At 43.0% G+C, this 26,039-nt stretch overlaps 1 protein-coding gene across 1 annotated transcript in view; it reads left to right on the forward strand.

Annotated features, from left to right (window-relative positions):
* Positions 1-26,039, forward strand: part of EDN3 (endothelin 3) — a 268,908-nt gene that overhangs the window by 228,129 nt on the left and 14,740 nt on the right. Inside the window, exon 3 of the mRNA XM_082272933.1 lies at positions 13,106-13,264. Within this exon, the coding sequence (XP_082129059.1) occupies positions 13,106-13,264 (159 nt within the window). The remainder of the gene's footprint in view (positions 1-13,105; positions 13,265-26,039) is intronic.

Here is a 26,039-nt window from a genome sequence, read left to right on the forward strand (position 1 = left end):
GCCACTTTTTGCGATTCGGCGCTGTGCGACTTTAACTGACAATTGCACGGTCGTGCGACGCCATACCCAAACGAAATTTACGTCCTTTTTTCCCACAAACAGAGTTTTCTTTTGGTGGTATTTGATCACCTGTGCGATTTTTACTTTTTGCGCTATAAACAAAGAGCGTAAATTTTGAAAAAACAACAATATTTTTCACATTTTTTTATATGAAATTCCCCCCAAAAAAATGTAAAAATCAAAATTTTTTTAAATTTTCGGCCAATTTGTTTTCTGCTACATATGTTTGGTAAAAAAATTCACAATAAGCGTATTTTGATTGGTTTGCGCAAAAGTTATTGCGTTTACTAACAAAGGGAAAGATTTCTGTCATTTTTGGTGTTTTTTTTTTAAACGCGTAATGGCGGCGATCTGCGATTTTTTTTGCGGGACTGCGACATTGCGGCGGACAGATCGGACCCTTGACTGACATTTTTGACACTTTTGGGGGTACCAGTGACATTACTGCAGTAATCAGTGCTATATATATGCACTGTTACTGTAAAAATGACACTGGCAGGGAAGGGGTTAATTTTATTGGAGAGGGAGGGGTTAATGTATGCCTGGTGCTTACTGACGTGTGGGGGGGGAGGTGACTGTGTGAGCCAGGGACAGATCGGATGTCCAGCTATGCTGAACACTCCGATCTGTCACTCCCTGTCACTTGGGAGATCCGCCCGCTTGTGTTTACACAGGCGGGCGGATCTCCACACTAGATCCCCGGCGATCGGGGCACAGCAGCGGTGATCGCCGCTGCTCCTCCCCTGGCCCAAATCCCGCTGTTACTGAATACAGCGGGAGCGAGCCTCCGGCGGCGCGCGAGCGCCGCCCACAAGGGGGAGTGTCTGACGACGTAGGTCTACGTCGTCAGACGATAACGAGCCACTTTGCCGCAGTAGTACTACGGTACTCAGTGGCAAAGTGGTTAAAAAGTAAGGGTCCCAACACTGAACCTTGGGGTACACCACTGAATGGTCTAAGGTTATCAGAGTAAGAATCATTAACCACTACTCTCTGAATTTTATCTTTTAGCCAATTTTCTATCCATTTACAAATTGATCTTTCCAAGCCTGTAGACTTTACCTTACACATTAGCCGTGTGTGGGGAACTGTGTCAAACGCTTTTGCAAAATCCAAGTATACTACGTCCACAGCCACCCCTCTGTCCAAGGTTTTACTTACCACCTCATAAAAAGAAATCAGGTTTGTTTGACAACTTGTGTCATTGTTATTTTATTGTCAACCATGACAAAAAAACCCTTAGGGGGTATTTCCAAAGTTGCTTTAGTCCATTGGGGGTGTGTACAGGTGCAAGAATTGAAGGGGTTTATATATATATATATATTTAAAAAAAAAAAATGCTTTGAATTCAGAATTTTTACGTTTGTATGAAGTGTAATGTAAAATGCATGCCTTTTCTCTCTGTTCTACAACATGTGACTTGCTGTGGTATACCTGTCCTTCTATGAAGGATTCCAGCTCATGCAGAATAAACATTAACAACCTGTGAATCATTTCCATCGTCACAGGTCTCTCTTGTATAAAGTTCTTTGTACATGTAACATTTCCGTGCGAGATTTGTCCTAACATCTGGCAAAAAAATTTAATTGAAAGAGCAGATGAATTTGTTTGCACCAAAGGCAAAAGTTTGTATATTATGTTTTTTTTTTTTTTTTTTATGGTTCTAATTAATTCTTGTTCATGGTATGTAGACTGCTGTAAAGCTTCACCCCTTCTTGGCCTGGATCAGAGAATGGAGGTCACTTCAGATTTTTCCATAATTGTAGGAAAGGAAACAAGAATGTTTGTTCAGGCATAATGACTTAATTAACCAGAACAAATAGATTTTGGAAAGTCAGCTATGCTAATAAAAATTTACAATAAAAAAAAAAAAAGGCGAAAAATGCAAGAAAGAATATTGCTTTATTTGTGGGTCAGGGACTCTGTGGTGCAGCAGTCTATTGCTTTAAAAAAAAACATAGGCAAGGCCTAAACCTGATGGGGTGTTCAGCTGCAATTGGTTCAATTTTCCATATCCGACAGCTACTCTCTATACATCATTTTCTAAACCATCTGAAGGTTTTACCCCTTCACGACCAGAGCATTTTTTTGTTATTCAGCACTGTGCTCCTTTAAAGTGGATGTAAACCCCATTCATGAAATCTGACCTGGGCACATATATCTGTAGAGTTTACTCATCTCTCCTAAGTCCTGTGTCTTTCTGCTGCTCCATTCCTGTTATCAGCATGATAACTTTCGACAAGTTCTCCAACGCAGGAGATAAAAGCAGCTGGAAATTTGTGTTGCAGAGGTAACTTGGAGATAGATTAGCAGAGAGCTGGTCTATTCACAGCACAGTTCTGCAAGTTTCTTTGTTCCTCTGACTATGTGGAGGGGAGGGGGTGCCTTTCCTCCAATCATCTGTCACACAGTGTATGCCAAGACTTTTAACACGATGTTCACTTTCTAAAGAATGTAGAAAGCTGAAGACAGCAGATATACATGTAAAACTTATGTAGGGAGATTTGTCTCATCTCTGTGTATCACCTGAGGCTGTTCACTTCACGGAGTATATGTGAGGGTTTACTTCCAGCAACTGCTTGGCCATGCAACACAGAAAAAAGTTATGAATTTTATTTGTGTGCAAACAAATAGAGCTTACTTTTGGTGATATTTATTCACCCTTGGTGTTTTCATTTTTTGCTATATAAACGAAAAAAGACAAAAACCTAGGAAAAAAAACATTTTTCTTAGTTTGCAAACAAATAATCTTTCTTCATAAATTGAGGCCAAAATGTATTATTGTATTATGCTTTATTTCTTTGGTAAAAATAACCCAAATCAATGCATTATATATATATATATATATATACACACACACACACACACACACACACACACACACACACACACAGTGGGGATCGAAAGTTTGGGCACCCCAGGTAAAAATTTGTATTAATATGCATAAAGAAGCCAAGGAAAGATGGAAAAATCTCCAAAAGGCATCAAATTACAGATTAGACATTCTTATAATATGTCAACAAAAGTTAGATTTTATTTCCATCATTGACACTTTCAAAATTACAGAAAACAAAAAAAAAATGGTGTCTGAAAAAGTTGGGTACCCTGCAGAATTTATAGCATGCACTGCCCCCTTTGCAAGGCTGAGACCTGCCAGTGTCATGGATTGTTCTCAATCATCGTCTGGGAAAACCAGGTGATGTCAATCTCAAAGGTTTTAAATGCCCAGACTCATCTGACCTTGCCCCAACAATCAGCACCATGGGATCTTCTAAGCAGTTGTCTAGAAAACTGAAACTGAAAATAGTTGACGCTCACAAAGCTGGAGAAGGCTATAAGAAGATAGCAAAGCGTTTTCAGATGTCAATATCCTCTATTTGGAATGTAATTAAGAAATGGCAGTCATCAGGAACAGTGGAAGTTAAAGCAAGAACAGCTTGCAGGATTGTGAGAAAAACAATTCAAAACCCACGTTTGACTGCACGATCCCTCCAGAAAGATCTGGCAGACATTGGAGTTGTGGTACACTATTCCACTATAAAGAGATACTTGTACAAATATGGTCTTCATGGAAGAGTCATCAGAAGAAAACCTCTTCTACGTCCTCACCACAAAAATCAGCGTTTGAACTTTGCAAATGAACATATAGACAAGCCTGATGCATTTTGGAAACAAGTTCTGTGACCGATGAGGTTAAAATTGAACTTTTTGGCCGGAATGAGCAAAGGTACGTTTGGAGAAGAAGGGGCACAGAATTTAATGAAAAGAACCTCTGTCCAACTGTTGAGCATGGGGTGGATCAATCATGCTTTGGGGTTGTATTGCAGCCAGTGGCACAGGAAACATCTCACGAGAAAAGGAAAAATGGATTCAATAAAATTTCAGCAAATTTTGGATGGTAACTTGATGCCATCTGTGAAAAAGCTGAAGTTAAAGAGAGGATGGCTTCTACAAATGGATAATGATCCTAAACACACCTCGAAATCCACGGAGGATTACATCAAGAGGCGTAAACTGAAGGTTTTTCTATGGTCTTCACAATCTCCTGACCTCAACATGATTGAAAATCTATGGATAGCCCTTAAAAGAGCAGTGCGTGACAGACAGCCCAGAAATCTCAAAGAACTGGAAGACTTTTGTAAGAAAGAATGGGCAAAGATACCTCAAACAAGAATTGAAAGACTCTTGGCTGGCTACAAAAAGCATTTTCAAGCTGTGATACTTGCCAAAGGGGGCAGTACAAGATATTAACTCTGCAGGGTGCCCAAACTTTTGCAGACGCCATTTTTTTGTTTTCTGTTATTTTGAAAGTGTAAATGATGGAAATAAAATCTAACTTTTGTTGACATATTATAAGAATGTCTAATCTGTAATTTGATGCCTTTTGGAGATTTTTCTATCTTTCTTGGCTTCTTTATGCACATTAATACATTTTTTTACCTGGGGTGCTCAAACTTTCGATCCCCACTGTATATATATATATATATGTCTGTGTGAAAGTTATACATAGTTGGCAACAGTTACGGATTGTCGGGGAAATTCCCAGAAATCAGACATACTGTATGTCACATTTAGAGCTTGCCCCGGGCAGAATCCTGAAAATTAGGCTCTGTCACGGACAGCGGAAGTTTTCCCATATGAAGAGACCAGCTGCACTGCGCACGTTTCGGCCGAATCTCCTCCCCCTACTTCCTCCCCAGTAGCTTTAGGCACTCGTGGGGATTGCAGGAACATCATCTATGTGGAGCCTGCGTCCCCCTTACTTTCTCCTACAGTTTGAGTGGGTGGGATGGGGGCTTAACTGGCCTTGGATATCGTAGAAGCATGCCATTGCCTCAGTGAAAGGAATGTGAACTAAGTCAATGGCTGAAAATGTGTTTAAGGAGATTTGCTTCTGGCGACAGTTCATGTCAGGAGGGTTTATTGTTCAGGGCGGTGAGGAAAGATGTTAAGGTGTCAAGGAATGTCAGACAGCCTCCCCCCCCATACACACCACACACTCCCCTAAGACTGCAGGCAGGCAGTAGGCACGGTGTGCTGCTGCAGCTAGCTTCACTTGCTATGTCTGTGCATTCTACTGCTTAGTGGCTGCTGCAGTGCTGGAGCTCAAGGCAGGGGTCATTGAAGAATGCTACATTCCCACTGGCAAGTAGTGCCAGGGTGAATGACAGCACCTGAGTGGCTATCCATGGCTTTCTGCTCAGGCAGTGATGATGGGAAGGTCCATGCATCCCTATGGACAGGCGGATGTAAACAGACTCTATTTAACCATGCCCAATGTATAGCATTTTAAACCATGCCCATTTTTCACTATGGCATGTTTTCCACACTGCATATTTTGTACAGATAAGCCATGCACACAAAAATTAATGCCCCACCCCTAATCCGCCTACACTGGCTTTCTGGAAAAAGCGTACCTACATCTTTTTTTTTTTTTTTTTAAATGTTGGCAACCAATTATAGAGTCTAAAAACTATGGTAAATATCTAAAAATTGATCAATCCTGATATACTGACAGCCTCTCATTTCTTGAGATCCTAACATTCCAGGACAGTACAAATACCCCCCAAATTACCCTTTTTGAGAAAGAAAACAGTCTGAGATATTTAGTAAGAGGCATGGTGAGTTTTTTTTTTTTTGAATTAACATTTTTTTTGTCACAATTTTTGGGAAAATGAAGAAATTAGATATATATATATATATATATATATATATATATATATATATATATATATATATTATTTATACATACTGTCACCAGTGCAGTACAGCTTCTATGACTGGTGTGGTGGTGATCTGCGATACTGACTGGTGACTGTATGCAAAACAATTGACATTTTTTTACATCTTGTCAGAGTAGTTCAATGTCACCATAGTGACACTGTACTATTCTGGGGGGGGGGGGGAGGGGGGGGAGAGAGAATCAGGGTTTTTTTTTTAAATGTATTATTGCTTAGAACAGTGATAATAATTGTTGTAAGCAATGGTTTTATCTGTCATAAATGGCTTTCATTCATGACAGCTGGATTACTATTGTGATCTGTGATTGGCCCAGGTACCATGGATAGCTGTGAGCCAATCAAAGGAATCACATGTGAGTGGCTGGGTACCAATTACCGTCATCTGCTATGGCCACGACATCGTGCCAGTGCACATGCTCACTACAACGTACCAGTATGTCGCAGTGCCTACAGCTGCTGCCCACTCACAGTAAGTTTCCTATGAGTAGGTCCTCTAGTGGTTTAGACTACAGAGTACACCCCTCAAACCAGTCACACTTCCCTTCATTATAAATAATAATAAAAAGTAAATTACAAAAATATTTTCTTTATATTACCGGGGATATAAAAAGTCTACACACCCCTGTTAAAATGTTAGGTTTCTGTGATGTAAAAAAAAAATGAGACAACGATAAATAATTTCAGAACCTTTTCCACCTTTAATGTGACCTATAAACTGTACAACAAGTTGAACAACAAACTGAAATCTGAGGGGAATAAAAATAAAATAATGTGGTTGCATAAGTTTACACACCCTGGGGATATAGTTGTGTTCAAAATTAAGCAATCACATTCAAACTCATGTTAAATAGAGGTCAGTACACATCTGCCATCATTTAACCACCCGGAGGATTTGGCTGCTCAATGACCAGGCCCTATTTTGCGATTCGGCACTGCGTGACTTTAACGGACAATTGCGCAGTCGTGCGACACTGTACCCAAATGAAATTGACGTCCTTTTCTTACGAGGAAAAACATCCAAGCCTGGCAAAATTTTGCAAAAAGGAGAGAGCTGCGCCAGCTTAGTGTAGCATAAAATTTATTAGTAGACAATAAACATAGTAACTTACTCAGACGTAAGGATAAAACGGTGTAGTGAATAATGGAGGATCTTCTCTGTCTTGTGCGGCGTTGGATGGGATGGGAGCAGGGTGCCGGCATTCCCGTGGGGAGGCTGGCAGCTGGTCCACAGGTGAGGCGGCAGTGGAGGACTGGCAGCGAGGCTCCGACTTCCTGGAATTATGAACCGTTACAAATACCAGTCAATATTAGCACAAAACCTTCAGGCTTCTACTAGAAAGCTAAACATAAAGAGGAACTTCATCTTTCAGCATGAAAATGACCCAAAGCATACATCCAAATCAACAAAGGAATGGCTTCACCAGAAGAAGATTAACGTTTTGGAATGGCCCAGCCAAAGCCCAGACCTGAATCCAATTGAAAATCTGTGGGGTGATCTGAAGAGGGCTGTGCACAGGAGATGCCCTCGCAAGTTTGCAGTTCAGTTTTGGACACCAGTTCTTAAAAGGGATATTGGTGAACTGGAGAAAGTGCAGAGAAGGTCAACCAAACTGATAAGAGGCATGGAGGAGCTCAGCTATGAGAAAAGATTAGAACTGAATTTATTCTCTCTTGAGAAGAGGAGATAAAGGGGGGATGTATAAATACATAAGGGGTCCATATAGTGAACTTGGGTTTGAGTTGTTCATTTTAAGGTCAACACAGAGGACAAGGGGGCACTCTTTACGTCTAGAGGAAAACAGATTTCGTCTCCAAATACGGAAAGGTTTCTTCACAGTAGGAGCTGTGAAAATGTGGAATAGAAGTGGTTCTGGCTAGCTCACTAGATTGCTTTAAAAAAGGCCTGGATTCTTTCCTAGGTGTACATAATATAAATGGGTACTAAATTTTTTTTTAGGTAAAGTTGATCCAGGGAATATCCGATTGATCAGGATGGAATTTTTTTCCCCTGCTGTAGCAAATTGGATCATGCTTTGCTGGGGTTTATTTTCGCCTTCCTCTAGATCAACAGCGGGTATAGGATTGTGTATATGGGATTGTATGGTAGGGTTTTCAATACTGTTTTTTTTTTTTTATGGTTGAACTGGATGGACTTGTCTTTTTTCAACCTGACTAACTATGTAATCTGACAGATTTGGAGTGTTTTTGCAATGAAAAGATGGCAAATATTGCCAAGATGTGCCATGCTGACAGACTCATACCCAAAAAGACTGAGTGCTGTAATAAAATCAAAAGGTGCATCAACAAAGTATTAGTTTAAGGTTGTGCACACTTATGCAACCATATTATTTTATTTTTACTTCCCTCCACCTAAAAGATTTTAGTTCAACAGTTTATAGGTCACATTAAAGGGGGGAAAAGTTCTGAAATAATTTCTTTGTCTTATTTTCTTTTTTTTTTTACATCACAGGAACCTGACATTTTAACAGGGTTGTGTAGACTTTTTATATCCACTGTATATACCTTATCTGGTCATTATTGTCCCCTTTTCTTTTACATGGGCATTCTGTCTGTCCGTTTTTCATCCATCCATTGACAAATGAAAAACAGATCATTTGTTTACATCCGTGTCTGTTCAGAAAGCTGACCTAAATGTATGTAAATGGACAAACAGTCCTTTGTTGCATTGGTTGGGAGCCAACACCCACCAGCTCCCACCAGCTTCCTAACAACCAGTGACTTATCCTTGCTGTCAGCAGCAAGGAAGACTCATTGGCTGTTAAGGAGCTGGCACCTGCCAGCTTCTTAGCAATGAGGAGTCAACCCTGCTGTCAATGGGGAATGCCCCACAACTGTTTGTCTATTTTTACATTTGCTTGCCCATAGGAATCGGACCGATAGGAACGCTCCTGTGAAAGGCCCGAAGATTTGTCAACATTTTAGACTTGCTTCCTTCTCTGTTCATCCAAACAGCCATGTTATGTGAATCCCATGGAAAAACAAAGCTCTTACAGTGACTATACTTTAATAACAGTCCGTTCCTTAAAGTCTATGTCTGTATTTATGGCATTTTTTGAAAATGAATGGCAAGTCTATACCTAACTAAGGCAGGCCATTCACTTTTGATCTGAACACAATGATCAGTGTTGCTGGCTAAAGCCGGCGGCACTTATTGGGGAAAAAAACTCTCGACAGGCTAGTTGTACAGAAATCCATCAAGAGATCAACTTCTGTACAACCAGCCTGCTCATAGATGGCTCAAAATTTGTCCTGTCCCTGTTGAACTGGCCAAATTTCAATCCATCTATGGTCAGCTTAAGCTTAAAGCGATTGCTATTTTTTTTTTTTTTTTTTTTAAACTAGACCTTACAAACATGTTATACTTCCCTGCTCTGTGCAGTTAATTTTGTACAGAGCAGCCCAGATCCCCTCCTTCTCAAGTCCCATGCAGGCGCTCTTGGCTTCTGACGGGTGCCCCCACAGCAAGCAGCTTGCTATGGGGGGCACCTTAGCTCAGTCATACACGGAGTTGCAACCCTGGCCCCGCCCCCTCTCTCTCCACATTGGCTCACTGAATTTGATTGACAGCAGTGGGAGTCAATGTCTGCCATCTCAGCCAATGAGGAGGGAGAGTCTAGGGCAGCCGAGACACTCCTGCAACATTGCTGGATAGAGATATTAGAGGCACCACTGCACAAAGAAGGCTTTTTATCTTAATGCCTAAAATGCATTAAGATAAAAACCTTTTGACTTTACAACCACTTTAAATCTACACCCACCCCCATTCTAAGACTATTCTATCTACCCTATAAAAGGAAAGATGTCTATATTTCCCAATTCTAATGTCTCTCCAGCACCAGGTTCATTGTAGAGGAGATATCACTGACAACAACTGCAGAGCCTGGACAGTGACATCTCCTATAGACTTACTATGGGGCATCTGTTGTCAGCTGCCTCTCCTCTACACTGAAGCCGGTGCTGGGACCTGATCACATGACCGGACTGGAGTGACTTCAGAATAGTTAAATATAGACATATTTCCTTTTACAGGGTAGGCTTAGAATGGGGGTGGAATTAGATTTATACTTAGTCAGGTATTGACTTGCCTTCCTCTTTAATGTGTTTAATTTCATTGTGAAAGAAAATAGGTGCGCAGTCCTGAAGTGATGAGAAGTGAAGTGAAAGCAGCACTAAAATTTGAATTAAACGTGAGAGGATGGCAATATAGAAAACATTACCAAAGTGCGCTAACAAATAATGAACCAAGTGTTCAAAAGGTACATGGATGGTATCCGGATTTGTACCAAAATCATATGCATTCAGTCCAAAACAAAAAGTGCAAAAACTGTGAAAAAGTCTTTCTTTTCAAATTGGAGTGAAGGTGAGGGAGTGTTGGGAGGTGGGTGGGGCCTCGTCCCAAAAAATGATCCAAAGTGATTCTCAGTGGCCTGATATACACATGTGGACACCCAGTGTTAGGAGTGGACTCTTACCACAATGTGGAGAGATGTGAGCATGTACTTGGTTGTGTCTAGAAGTCCCCAACTGATCACGCTGGCAGGGATGGCTCTCGGAATGGACCGGAACAATCTGCTGCTTCCGAAGTGGGGAGGGATCTGTAGGCTTCCAAGCAGGGGGAGATGCCAAGATTGCCAAACGTCACTGTACGTCTATTAGAACTTTCCGGGAAGGAGTAGGACAACAGCCGGGCATACTAAGCCCCCCAACAACACATATCCCCATACACCCAGTGTATGGGGATATGTGTTGTTGGGGGGCTTAGTATGCCCGGCTGTTGTCCTACTCCTTCCCGGAAAGTTCTAATAGACGTACAGTGACGTTTGGCAATCTTGGCATCTCCCCCTGCTTGGAAGCCTACAGATCCCTCCCCACTTCGGAAGCAGCAGATTGTTCCGGTCCATTCCGAGAGCCATCCCTGCCAGCGTGATCAGTTGGGGACTTCTAGACACAACCAAGTACATGCTCACATCTCTCCACATTGTGGTAAGAGTCCACTCCTAACACTGGGTGTCCACATGTGTATATCAGGCCACTGAGAATCACTTTGGATCATTTTTTGGGACGAGGCCCCACCCACCTCCCAACACTCCCTCACCTTCACTCCAATTTGAAAAGAAAGACTTTTTCACAGTTTTTGCACTTTTTGTTTTGGACTGAATGCATATGATTTTGGTACAAATCCGGATACCATCCATGTACCTTTTGAACACTTGGTTCATTATTTGTTAGCGCACTTTGGTAATGTTTTCTATATTGCCATCCTCTCACGTTTAATTTCATTGCTCATAGGGGACTGGTGGCCTTAGCAGAGAGCTGTACATAGACCTAGTTGCAGCGAAGGATAATGTTAGTGCAGTTATCACCACATGCGTCAAAAACGTATGGACACGTGTGGTTAACATGGATTCCAATGGCCCTAGCTCACACCAGTGCCGTGTGTTCTAGTGCAGTCAACAAAAGCAGAACATGTTACACTTTTTTGTGCGTTAAACGCATCAAAACTCCTCAAAAATGCACACAATACTTTAAAACCAAGAACCCCCAAAACTTTGACAAAAAAAAGAGGAAAAAAGCACTGGAACGAGTTGAAAACGCATCAAAAATGTGCATGCAGAAATGCATCTGGATCGCAAAATTGTGGTGTGAATTGGCCCTTTTACAGAGCGGTGAAGACAGATAAGATGAACTTAATATTTAGAGAGATGGAGTGTTCTAGTTAAAGCGTGAAGCTGATAAATGTGTTTGGTCGTCTCTCCTCCACTACCATTTATCTCTATCAACATCCACATCTGCTTTTATTTAGCATTTTTAGCTGGTCACTGAAACTGAATGAGTAAACGATTGGCATTCTCCCTCATCACACTAAGGAGAATTTTTACAAAATTGTGTAGAAAGCCTTCTCTATAAAAACCAGCGTCCAATAATAACACACAGGTGTGGGGGCAGGGGGGCATGTTGGGAGACATAGACCTAAACCTGAAAGTAATACTAAAGGCAAAAATGTTTTTAAATTAATACAACAAATATGTTATGCTTACCTGCTCTGTGCTATGGTTTTGCACAGAGTGGCCCCAAACCTCCTGTTCTGGGTTCCCCCTGCTGGTGATCATAGCTCCTCCTCTTTTCTGTGTGCCCCCATAGCAAGCTGCTTGCTATGGGGGGCACACAGTGCATGCTTGCTCCAGAGCGGTGTGTGTCTATGGAGCCGTACTCGATAGATACACATTGTGGGGCTTGGCCTTGCCCCTGCTCCCTCCTCACAGCATTTGATTGACAGCAGCAGGAGCCATTGGCCCAGTCCCTGTGTGAAGAGGAAGAGAGGGGAGAGAGGAGATGGGAGCCATGCATAGCACTGGATCCTAGAGGACTCAGGTTAGGTATTTGGGAAGGACAGCAAGATGAAAACGTTTTTTACCTTAACCTCTATCCGCCCACGGTACGCATATATGCGGCTTCTCAGTGAGTGAAAACCTAAAAGGGTGCACCCTGCACGGACCCTGCCCCTAACTTGCGATTGGGAGCTTTCTGATCATGTGACTATTGTGACAACCAATCACAGTGGTCACATGACACAAATGCCTGCCTCCGGGCATTTAGAAGCTCTTAAAGAGCTGTGATGCGGCGGGAAGGGTTTAATGCAGGGATTGTGTTATGGTAAAAAAAACAGTTTGGGTTTAGAACCACTTGAACTTCAGGCAGACAGAAAAGCCATTCAATTCAGTTGTGTATAAACTGAAAAATAATTGTGTTAAAAGCAAAAAAAAAAAAAAAAGCAACAAAAAATCTATTCTCTCAAGTGAATCTCAAACCAAAACTTTGTCATTGGGACAGAAAATGATGGGAAAATTCCAGGTTTTAACGTTCTCACTACAAGAAGAGGGGGACATAGTCCAGTAATGGACAAAGCTTGCATTGGAAACATTTAATCTATTCCAACATTTCATGGAACGTTATTTTTTTTTTTCCATAAAAAAAAATGCAAAACTGCTAATACTGAATACTATGTACAATCTTATGGAAGAATGTAAAGCTCTCTTAAGCCATTAGGTCATGCAAAAGTGGTGCCAAGAGGTGACAATAGAATCCGTTAAAGGCTGTGCAGCTCCATGCAGGGTAGCCCAGTAAGAACAGATGTGACAGGGGCAAGTATTGGACCAGGTAGGCAGCACTCAGAGAAGGGAGAGGGGCATGCCTTACAGGACAACTTGTGTCATGGATACTGTTGTGTGACCTATAGTCACTATCCATTACCCACCTTACCTTTTTCTTTCTGTGCTTTGCAGGCGAACAGTGCCATACGGACTCTCCAGCTATAGAGGAAGTGTACGGAAAAAGCGAGCAATAGAGAAGAGGCCAATGCGGTCCCAGTCACATGCCCGATGTACATGTTCCAAACCCAGCGATCAACAATGTGTCAACTTCTGCACAGGGAACACAAACAGGTAAGAAAGAGCTTCATTCCTAAAGAACTCTTTTTTACTCTCAAACATTTTTAAGATACCGAAACAGCATTTACAAAAATATTGCCCTGCAACAAGGCTTTAAAATTATCACTCAAAAATAGCTCTTTTTTCTCATATCAAAAAAGCATAGAAAGTCAGCATAGCATAATGGCAATTTGATAGCTTGAGCTTGTTTGTTTTATTAAGAGACTCCCTAGGCTTAGGAAAGACTTTGATTAAAGTTTTTTAACAGGAGCCTGCAAGGATTTTATCCACAATCAATGGATTGTAGGTGCAATATCAGGCTCATGAAATCTCTCCCTCCAGCTCTCTGCCCATACCTCTGTATGGGCTATTAGTTGCAGAGCTGTAGGAAGTGTCAATAGATTATGAGTGCGCCGATTACTGCCTAGTCCATTGAGAACTACAAGTCCGTCTGCTGAGTCCCTGTGAATAAATTAAATGGCTGTTCAGATGGAGTGTATCCTCAGCATACATTGAGGTATCAGTTGTAGGATAAAGAGAACGACTTACATATACAATGGGTATAGAAAAGAACCCCCCCCCCCCTTGCTTTGCAACCTATAATGAAGACAGACACTTTTTTTTGTTTTATCCAGCTGTATTTACTCAATGCAACTTATAACATCCAAGTGAAAGATACAAAACCAACATGTCAAGAAAAAAAATTACAATTTAAAAATAGAATCACTGAGTTAGAAAAAGGTTCACCTCCTTGTGTCAGTATTTTGTTGAACAACCTTTTGCTTTAATTACTGCCTTTAGTCTGTTGAGATATGTCTCTAATAACATTGCACATCCAGACATGGCAATATTTTCCCACTCTTCTTTGCAGAACTGCTCAAGTTTAGTTCAATTTGATGGCGACCGTTTGTGGACTGCAGTCAAGTCGAACCCCATTGAAAATCCTTGGAATAAGTCTGGGCTCTGACTAGGCCATGTCAGGACATTCACTTTTTTCTCCTCCAACCACTCAGTGGTCATTTTTGCAGTGTGCTTTGTGTCATTGTCATGTTGGAATGTAAACCTTCTTCCCATTGACAACTTTCTGGCAGAGGGCAGCAGATTTTCCTCAAGAATTTGATGGTATTTTGCCCCAAAAAATCCAAAAGTGCTGCAATCCCTGCTGCAGAGAAACACCCCCATAACAGGATATTACCACCTCCATGCTTTACTGTAGGAATGGTGTTATTTAGATGGATTTCCGCCAGACATATCGTTTGGTGTTGAGGCTAAATTATTCCATTTTAGTCTCATCTGACCAGAACACCTTTTTTCCATGTGACCTCAAAATCTTCAAGGGGTGTTTTAGCAAAGCTTGGTGATTGCCTGTGCTCTTTCTTGAGGAGTGGCCTTTTTCTTGCAACCCTCCCATACAAGCCACATTTGTGGACAATTTGTGATATTTTTGTCACATGCACACAATGACCACTCTTTGTCATAAATTCCTGCAACTGCTTCAGAGTTGATGTAGGCCTCTTGGTAGCATCTCTAATCTGCTTCCTCGTGGCTTTTTCAGTCAGTTTGGAATGATAAAATAAAAAAGGTAAAAGGTCGGTACCGGCGCTACCTGGCATAAATATATGCAGAGACCAAGATCCTATAAATATCTATTCAAAAACATGAAAATAAATAATCCACAAGTGCAAATAAAGTGCGGGTGCAAATAGTAGGATCTAAATCTGGGCTGACATATATGCCCTTATAAAGTGCTCTGTGCGGAGAGAGGAATTTAAAGTTAAATAAAACAAAGTGCAACAAATTAATAATTTATTCGTGAAGTGCTAACGGTATATATCCAATTTGAAAATGTGAAAAAGTGTCAGTAAACAACCGAGGAGTGATTATAATCCAAAGATAATAGGGGAAGGTCCCCTTATAGGTGGTGTTGGGAACAGTGCCCGTGGCAACTTAAACAATGGATGGTGGGTGAGATAAAGTGGACTATGTGGATCCAGTGCCTATACCTGTGATGCCCACTAGGTATCGCACTCACCCTTGTTTCACCCTTCAGTATAAACTTGTTGGTTGAGGATAGGTATGAATTTCAATGTCAGGCAAAAAAGGTGGTCCACGGGGGGTCCAATCTGTTTATAATGAGCCTGACTCAGGTGGATCCTCAAGGGATGCAGGTCCAATCTGGGTGCTCAAAAACAGAAAAACGCCATGGTGTAGTATATCGAATTACAATGAAGGCAAGTAATACAAACTCACTAGGATAAAAAGGTGTGTAATTCTCGCGCTGTCCAGTGATTATGACAACCTAAAAAGCCTTCAATGCTGCAGGTACTGTTATTGGCAACCACACAATGCAGATAAGTCTAGAGGGGAGGAGTACCGCGCTTCAAAGGTGCATACGTGCTCTAAAGTGTCTTCATGTGACTTCAATATATATATTGGTACAAATAATGTTTAAAAGCTGTCTAGTGTTATAAAGTGTCTCAGTGTCAAAATAAATAAATATTAAATATATGCTTGCTGTGAAAAATCATATAAACAATACCTAAATATTAGTGTATAAAACCCATATATATATATATATATATATATATATATATATATATATATATATACTTTAAATATTCTCAATAATCAATATTAATGGTGGTAAAGAATGCCAAAAGTGCTATGTGCTTATACTATCACACTGTATCTAACTGATATTATAAGTCTCTGTATAGATTCACAGGTGATTCAATGCTGTTATTCTATTCAAGGTGCTTAAGTGTCCCAAATAGTGTTAGTGGTGATCAAAATCTTAAATTAAAAACCTCCTAAATTCAAATGCATGCAGGTGCTCTTCAGTGCTCGTGACCACTAGGTGTCCTATGTGCTCACCTCCATCTCTTCAATATTAAGCCTCATGGTGTGTCTCAGGGGTATACTCCTTACTCCTCTCTGCCACTGGAGTCCTATAGAGGTACTGGATACCGATTTTCTCCTTATGATGAGGATCGATTTAACAGGGTCATGGAAGGGACCTCAAAATCTGGGCCAATATAGTGAAGTATTGCCAGATAGTTTATTTAAAAAAACAGAGTAACACTCACATGAAAATGCTCTTCAAATGCGTATATCCAATACTCCTCCCCGCAATACAAACTCACTGTTCAGGCTGATCGATTTCAGTTTTCAAATGCAGACGCTGGAGTGCTTCCGCCGTTCCATGGCTAGAGACTGCAAACCGGAAGTGACGTTGACGTAAGTAACTCCGCCCTACGCGTTTCATCATTGGACATCTACTGGAGCGGCCTTTGGAGTGATGTCCTGATCTAGGGAGGGTCTGTGTTGTACCAAATACCTCCTACTTCTTAATAAGACTTCACTGTGCTTCTAGGCATTGATAAAACATTTGAAATTTCTTTTGTATCCATCTCCTGACTTTATCCCAGGGATCTTTTGACGGTGTGTTGCCACTCCATAGTTGAATGTTTGCTTCAGTTGCAATACCAGGGACTGAAATGCTCCAGGAAAGCTATTTTCATTCTGAGCTAATCAAAATGATCACAGCTGATCAAAGTTGAAAGTCAAATGGCTTTGTATGCCATTGAGAAAGTGATTAGCTACACCTGATTAAGTTTACAAGTCAGAAAGGGGATTATCCTTTTTCCAACTCAGTGATTCTGATTTTCAATTTTTGTCTGACATGTTGGTGTTATAACTTTCACTTTGACTTTACTGGTATCATACTCAGAATTGTACAACTACACGTATATTTATATAAAAATATATTTTTAATTATGTCATTAAAGCGGAGTTCCGGGCACAAAATTCAATTTCTAATAATTACTGCATTGTATTCCTTACTCTCCGCTGAGTCAGAATTGGATATTCCCATAGTTTTTTTTTTTTCACTTACCTGTTTACAGAGGTTTGTATACTCACCTTTCAAAGGACTTCCTCCCTGTGCCTCGGCTCTCCTCGTCACTTCCTGCCGCAATGCGTCCTGGGAGCTCTTCCTCGGCCCTCCCATGATGCACTTTGCAGTCACATGGGCGGCCGACCACTGTTCTCATTTCTTGACTCACAGGCCTACGCCCACTGGAATCAGGAAGAAGGGAAGACATTTCCCCACAACGGACTCGGCAATCCACAACAAAGATGGCGCCGCACATCAGAAATTATATAAAGTAAGATTTTATTCTTGCAAACTCATTATTTCACCATTCTAACCAGGATTAGCGGATGTATCGATGTGTAAGGGTGATTGTTAGGGGGAGATTGAAAAAAAAAAAACGATTCTGTGCCCGGAACTCCGCTTTAAAAACATTTAAATTTTCACATTGACAATTCAGACATACAAAAAATACACGAAAAAATATATGTACATGACCAACAATACATTGGTGACAATTGAACAGATGTTTGACATGTAAAATCCTCTTTATATTTGAGTGGGGCTACTAATGCCACCACCCACATGAGTAGCCCCACTCAAATATAAAGAGGATTTTACATGTCAAACATCTGTTACATTTATATACAATAGAGCACAATCAAGTGAAACATTACTTTCACTTGGATAAATACAGCAAGGTAAAACAAAAACTGTGCCAGTCGTCATTTTAGGCTGCAAAACAACAAAATGTGATTATATTAAAGGGGGGGAGTGATTATTTTCTTTATCCACTGTAATCCAAGGAGTGCAAAAGTAATGAAAATAGGGCCATAGAAGTATCATTGGGCTACAATACATACAAAGTAGACATTTACAACAGTATACAAGAGGATCCTTGTACTAAAATACACCTCAACCATCAGCTAATATAGTTTTGTCAGATTCTACCAATGGGGCCTGGACCTTATTGAATTTCTTAGGGCAACTCCTGGCCTCGTAAGTCAGTTTTTATAATAAATATGCCTGATTGACTAGATTGAGACAAGAGGTTATAGTGGGGGGTGCCTGCAATTTCCAATGCATAGCTGTGGATTTTTTGGTGTAAAACAAATCCAAATGCAAAAAGAGTTTTGTGCATTAAGGCAGACTATCGTCATCTATATAACTGAAAAAGCAGCGTAGAGGATTACAGGTAATTGGCAATTTGAGTAAGGGCTCTTTCACATGGGCGGTCCGATCAGATCCGCCGGTCAGTTTTTTTTAGGCGGATCTGATCGGATCCTCCATGCAGCTCTATGGGGCAGCGGGTGTCAGCGGAGGTCACCTCCACTGACACCCGCTGCCATCCGCATCCGATCCTGTGCTGAAATCTGGACGGATGGAAACCCTATTTTTCCATCCGTTCAGTAATCGGAGCGGAGCGGATCTGATGAGAGCGGACAAGCGGTCCGCTCTCCTCCGATCCCCCATAGAGGGCAGCGGGTGCTGAGACACCTCCCTCTCCGCTCTGCAAGCAGAGACGGAGCTGTCATCCGCCAGGCTCAGCGGGGATCGAGGATCGATCCCGGCTGAGAAGCCTTAGTGAGCTAATAAAAGCAGTAACTGCCGACCAAAAGGCTCAAATAGGTGGGCATTCCCAAACCATATAATAGAATGTGCCATCTGCAGACAGTGCAGAGGAACATTTAGAGCAGACAGTGGAGAGTAATTTACCCAGGCGAAAAAATGAGACAGAGTAAATAGCATGACTGATAAAGAAATTTGGTCTGGACAACCTTATCCCTGGGTGAAATGACACTGGGACCTGTAGGGGAAGAATTTGCTGTCATGCCTCCTCAGTGAGATCAGTAGTATCTGCTCTCCAGTGAGATTTGCACTCTGAAAATTAGCGTGAGATACGGACATTCACCACAGAGCAACATGTCATCCATCCCTGTGCCCCAGTGGTGGGATTCAAAAATTTTAGCAACCAGTTCCGACTTTCCCAGCAGAATGACCAGCGTGCCCCCTTTCAATGCACAGTGACCAGCGTGCTCCCCTTTCAATGCAGAGAGACCAGCATGCCCTTTCAATGCACATTGCCCCCAATGATTGCAGAGTGCTAGCCACAGCATTGTCCTCAATGATTGCAGAGTGCCAGCCACAGCATTGCCCCCAATGATTGCAGAGTGCCAGCCACAGCATTGCCCCCAATGATTGCAGAGTGCCAGCCACAGCATTGCCCCCAATGATTGCAGAGTGCCAGAACACAGCATTGCCCCCAATGATTGCAGAGTGCCAGCCACAGCATTGCCCCCAATGACTGCAGAGTGCCAGCCACAGCCTTGCCCCCAATGACTGCAGAGTGCCAGCCACAGCCTTGCCCCCAATGACTGCAGAGTGCCAGCCACAGCATTGCCCCTAATGATTGCAGAGTGCCAGCCACAGCATTGCCCCCAATGATTGCAGAGAGCCAGCCACAGCATTGCCCCCAATGATTGCAGAGTGCCAGAACACAGCATTGCCCCCAATGATTGCAGAGTGCCAGAACACAGCATTGCCCCCAATGATTGCAGAGTGCCAGAACACAGCATTGCCCTCAATGATTGCAAAATGCCAGAACACAGCATTGCCTTCAATGATTGCAGAATGCCAGAACACAGCATTGCCCCCAATGATTGCAGAGTGCCAGCCACAGCATTGCCCCCAATGATTGCAGAGTGCCAGCCACACATTGCCCCCAATGATTGCAGAGTGCCAGCCACAGCATTGCCCCCAATCATTGCAGAGTGCCAGCCACAGAATTGCCCTCAATGATTGCAGAGTGCCAGCCACAGAATTGCCCTCAATGATTGCAGAGTGCCAGCCACAGCATTGCCCCTAATGATTGCAGAGTGCCAGCCACAGCATTGCCCCCAATGATTGCAGAGTGCCAGAACACAGCATTGCCCCCAATGATTGCAGAGTGCCAGCCACACATTGCCCCAAATGATTGCAGAGTGCCCGCCACAGCATTGCCCCCAATAATTGCAGAGTGCCAGCCACACATTTCCCCCAATGATTGCAGAGTGCCAGCCACAGCATTGCCCCCAATGATTGCAGAGTGCCAGCCACAGCATTGCCCCTAATGATTGCAGAGTGCCAGCCACAGCATTGCCCTCAATGATTGCAGAGTGCCAGCCACAGCATTGCCCCCAATGATTGCAGAGTGCCAGCCACAGCATTGCCCCCAATGATTGCAGAGTGCCAGCCACAGCATTGCCCCCAATGATTGCAGAGTGCCCGCCACAGCATTGCCCCCAATGATTGCAGAGTGCCCGCCACAGCATTGCCCCCAATGATTGCAGAGTGCCCGCCACACATTGCCCCCAATGATTGCAGAGTGCCAGCCACACATTGCCCCCAATGATTGCAGAGTGCCAGCCACACATTGCCCCCAATGATTGCAGAGTGCCAGCCACACATTGCCCCCAATGATTGCAGAGTGCCAGCCACACATTGCCCTCAATGATTGCAGAGTGCCAACGATCCCCCCGCACTTACCTCTCTCGCAGCTTCTCTTCAGTCCCCGGCTCCCCGCGTCTCCGAGTCTTCAGTCCTCCCGCGGCGCCTCCTCTTCGTCCAATGGCACGGTGTTTGCCTTTCGGCCAATCAGGAAGCGGGAGGACCCGCTCCCTGATTGGCCAGGAGGAGGATCCGTGTGACAATAGCGAATTCTCATTCGCTATTGTCACAGAATGGGCGGGTCAGGGCGCACTGCTCCGCTCCTTGGCCGCCACGTCTGCGGCTGCGCGGTCCGAGCGCGGGACATTCAATTGTACTGCGCTCGGACACGCAGAGGGATTCAGCCGGTTCTGCGAACTCGCAGAACGTTAGTAACCGGTTCTATGGAACCGGTGCGAACCGGCTGAATCCCACCACTGCTGTGCCCCCACACTTGCATCTGATGTCCCCTACCACATGCAGCATCTGCTTAATTAATGGGCTAGAGCTAATAGGCAACATAATTTTACTTACAGTGGCAGGTTCTCTTTAGTATCTCCTGGAAGCGTGAACAGTGGGGTTAAAGGAGAGGTATGGTCAAAGCTTTTTTGGCCATACTTCTTCTATTCTCAGTTTGTTCTGCACTCCTGTAACCCATTTTTAGCCGACAGTGGGCAAAAGTCCGCTGTCGGCTGACGTCATTTTGCCAGTCCAGGCTCAACAAAGATCCCGACCATTTTGTTGGGATTCATCTAGATGCCTGGACTTGCACCTGGAACAGCCTCTCAGCGATCTGCTGACAGCCTGAGCCAGCCCCTCCCGCAGTCCAGCGCACCAGTGAGCGATGCAGGGGATAGAGGAGAGCTGCTAACTAACTGTCCTGGCTCTCTGCTCAGAGCAGAAAGGGAGACAGAGCGATCAGTGATGTTTCAGGATTTTTAAATCCTGAACTTCCCTTTTAAAGTGAGCAGGGAGTAGTACAGGACATCATTGCTGACATGTTTCTTGCTGGTTTTGGGTTAGTCATTTACTAGGTACGAAGCACAGGATTATAACCCTGAAGAGTCAGGAATGCCCGCTTTCATAAATGGTATTCTCTCCCCCCACCCTAGTCCCTGAAAACAAGTGCACCATGGGCCAAAAAGTCTGATTTCTGCTGTGGACTGTGGGACAATAATACAATTTTAGGCAATACTAGCAATACCGTCGTTTTAACTTCCTTTGAAATTTTAATTAAATGCATAATTTAACTAAAGTGTATATCTTTGCCTGGAGTTATAGTCTAGAGCTGCAGGATACTGTGTGCCCTACCTAGGAATCGGAGTGAGATTACAAGCTCCTGTCACTTTGTATTGTGCAGCCTTACCAGTGAAGGTGGCCATGTGAGACTGATCAGAGATAGAAAGGCATGTATTCACCTAGACATGCACTGCGGCCAGGGATACAGGGAGGATCAGATGACAGTGTGCTGTTTGTTTGAATAAAATGTTCTCCTTTTATCAGTGCTCACATGTGGCCCCCTGATGGATGTGCACAGAAGCCAGTTCCCAGAAATCATACTCATTATTTAAATTATTTAAGAGACTTGATGAAATGCTGAGCACAAGCATGGGGTCAATTATCCTGAATGTTTGGGTGCAAGGGTTTTGCATGGTATGTTTTACCTAAATCATGTTTTTCGATAACTTGCACCTTATAAGATCAGTGTGTTCCCATCATACTATGGCATTTGCTATTTTCCTGCTGTTGAGAAACCGTTTCTTAACGCTTACTGGCTCCTTGGCAGTCCCCTATTGCATTCAATGAAGCTCATTAGGACGGGCCGATATGGTGACATGGCCGCATATTGAGCTCTCAGTTTTGCTCCCTGCACCAGGGGGTAGAGAATTTCCCCTGCTGCTGTTGTACTGCACTGCTGAGGAGAGGCGGTGTCACTGTACTGTGCCCCCGCCCCCTGCTATGCCCATCATCCTCCACTGACTGCTCGCCACCCATGACCCACCATGTCTCAGGAGCACCTGAGCCCCAGCTCTGCCACATCCTGAAGGGGGAACAATCCAAGCAAGGCTACTGCTTCTACCTGTAGTCCTGCACAGTGAGAAGATTCAGAAGAGTGAGTCAGGAGTCTACTGCTGGAGCTGACAGTGTGGAAGATTGGGAGGGAGAGAAATCTCACTGTTCGGTAAACAGTAGGTCAGCCAGAAAGATGATTTTGGAGCAGCAGGGGTAGACAGGGGAGGTTACAGCAAGCAGACAGGGAGCAAGCATGAGGAACATGCAGCCTGATGAATGACCACCACCACTTCTCACTGCAGCTGCATACATACATAAGCAGTGTGGACACATGGAATGCAGGCCAAACCGCCATTGAGAGTATATACTGACTGCCTGGGCACACATACTGCAGGATGATCACCATGGCCAGCAACAGCTTGTTGGACCGGTCATCAATGTTTGCATCCATGCCGGGCTGCCGGCAGACAGCGCTACATTCCGGTGCCCAGTGTTAGTGGCTAGGTGTGGGAGTGTTCGGGCATGCCACCCTGCCTACAGATGGTCCATCCTGCAAAATCTGCGATTGCGTTGTGCGTGGCTGGGCACCCAACATTTTATGTGGTACACTTTACTGCAAAATACTCCCACGAATGCGGACCATTGATTGCAACCAAGATTTGTTAATTTGCACACACAAAAAAGTATCTTTCCTAACAAATTCATTCAAGATCACATTGCAAAAATTAATACACCCCAATGAAACTCTTGGACGCAAAGCTACATTTTAGACAACAAAATCCTAATTACCATGCATTCAGCTACAGGTGAGTAATTATTCATTAAACAGATGTCCAGCAGACAGTTGATTATAAAAGGGTGTTACTTTACAAAGAAAACCCCTTTCCATTTCATGCTGTCAGCAATGGCATCCCATGGAAGAGAAATATCACAAAGCCTGAGAAAGAAAATAATTTCTTTACACAAGAGAAGTGCGCAACTTTTCTGGCTTGGGGGTCACATACTTGCGCCTCCCTGTCTCTGGAGCTTCACATGCGTGCTGGCACTACTGCACTCGCTGGGTGCGCACACTGGTGGTTCCGTCATACCGGAGTGATGCTGCGCCCCGCAGGAAGTGACATCACCCTCCAGCCATGAGGTGGGAGACACCACGGCGGCTTTATAGCACACCACATGCGGCTCACAGCTGTACTCCTGCTGGGTTTGTAGCAACTCCTCATTGGGCCCATTATGATTGCAGTTTGCCCATCCACCTATTGGGATATTAATCATTGATTGAGCCCTTCCATCGTGAATCTTACTTTTTTGTGATGCCTTATTAGTGGGTGCTACAGCTTTCCCAGTAACACCCCGGGATCTTCTAGTACGTTCAGGACCTTTAGCATGTTTGGATGTGGTTTTACGTTGGAGTTGGCCATTTTTGGTCTCTCTTTTTGTTATATTTACTGTGGGTCTCTATGTATACTGCTACCATGTGGTTTTTTAATCCAGGTGGTAGATGCCTACCCATTCTCTAGACTTGGAGGGCTGCCTGCCTTTATAACCTCTCACCTCCCATCACCTGCAACTTGTTTTTGGTATATATTCCTTTTATATACATTTTTTTTTATTTAAGTGTAATACCTGCTCTCCTCTGTTTGGGGTTTATCTTTTTAGATACAGTGCCTTGCGAAAGTATTCGGCCCCCTTGAACTTTGCGACCCTTTGTCACATTTCAGGCTTCAAACATAAAGATATAAAATTGTAATTTTTTGTGAAGAATCACAATCATTAGATGGAATCTGTGGAAAGAACTGAAAACTGCTGTTCACTAACGCTCTCAATCCAACCTCACTGAGCTCGAGCTGTTTTGCAAGGAGGAATGGGCAAAAGTTTGTCTCTCAATGTGAAAAACTGATAGAGACATACCCTTTAAACTTCTCCATAACAGTATCTCGGACCTGCCTGGTGTGTTCCTTGTTCTTCATGATGCTCTCTGCGCTTTAAACTGACCTCTGAGACTATCACAGTGCAGGTGCATTTATACGGAGACTTGATTACACACAGGTGGATTCTATTTATCATCATTAGTCATTTAGGTCAATATTGGATCATTCAGAGATCCCCACTGAACTTCTGGAGAGAGTTTGCTGCACTGAAAGTAAAGGGGCTTAATAATTTTGCACACCCAATTTTTCAGTTTCTTATTTGTTAACAAAGTTTGAAATATCCAATAAATTTCATTCCACTTCATGATTGTGTCCCACTTGTTGATTTTTAACAAAAAATTACAGTTTTATATCTTTATGTTTGAAGCCTGAAATGTGGCAAAAGGTTGCAAAGTTCAAGGGGGCCGAATACTTTCGCAAAGGCACTGTAGATTATGTACTTATTCTTCATATGAATTTTTATCCATATATTGTTTTTTTAAACTGATTACAATAAACTTTTTTTGCATTTTACTACATCTATGTTGTGTAGCGGTGCCCTAAAAATCTCTTACATAGTGTAGCTTTTTCTGTCAGTCAGAATACTGTACTGCAGCAAAAGTGATACAAAAATTTAGCAAAATGGATGGAACTGCAACCATCCCACAGAGACGTCCAGGCCGTCCACGAAAGTTAACACCTCGACAGGAGCATCTTCTGATGAAAAGTGTTGAAGAAAATCGCTATGCAAGTTCACTGCAGTTGGCTAAAAAAGTAGAAAGCCAAACTAGGGTGATTGTTTCCTGTGACACACAATCAGCGTACACTGCAGAGAAATGGCATGTATGGGTGTCGTTCACAAAGGAAGCCTCTCCTAAAGCCCATGCACAAAAAACCTGCCTAGAATATGCAAGGGCCCATGCTGAAAAACAAGAAGACTACTGGGACTCTGTACTCTGACATGATGACACCAAGATAAATGTTTTTAGAACTAATGGCTGCAAAGGTGAGCAGTACAAAAAAAAATGCATGGTGCCTACAGTGAAACATGGTAGAGGCAGTGTCCTTCTGTGGGGCTGCATGAGTGCTGCTGGTGTCGGGGAGCTGCATTTCATTTATGGTATCATGAATTCACAGATGTACTGCTCTCTATTGAAAGAGAAGATGATACCATCACTCCGTACCCTTGGTTGTTGTGCACTTTTCCAACATGACAATGATCCCAAACATATATCGAAGGCCACACTGTTGCATTTCTGAAGACGAACAGGGTGAAAGTAATTTAGTGGCCAAGTATGTCTCCTGATCTGAACCCAATCGAACACCTCTGGGGGATTCTGAGGAGACAAGTTGAGCATCACTCTCCACCCAGCATCCAGGCTCTAAAAGAGGTTGTTCTTAAAGAATGGAAAAAGATAGGTGTTGGAATATGTCACCAACATGTTCATTCCATGCCTAGATGACTTGGTGCTGTCCTTACAAATTGTGGAGGTCATACAAAATACTAGATGTAGTAGTTTTTGTTGTGGTGTGT

Source organism: Pelophylax lessonae, assembly GCF_965119305.1.
Source record: "Pelophylax lessonae genome assembly, chromosome: 11".
In the NCBI taxonomy this organism is placed as follows: Eukaryota; Metazoa; Chordata; class Amphibia; order Anura; family Ranidae; genus Pelophylax; species Pelophylax lessonae.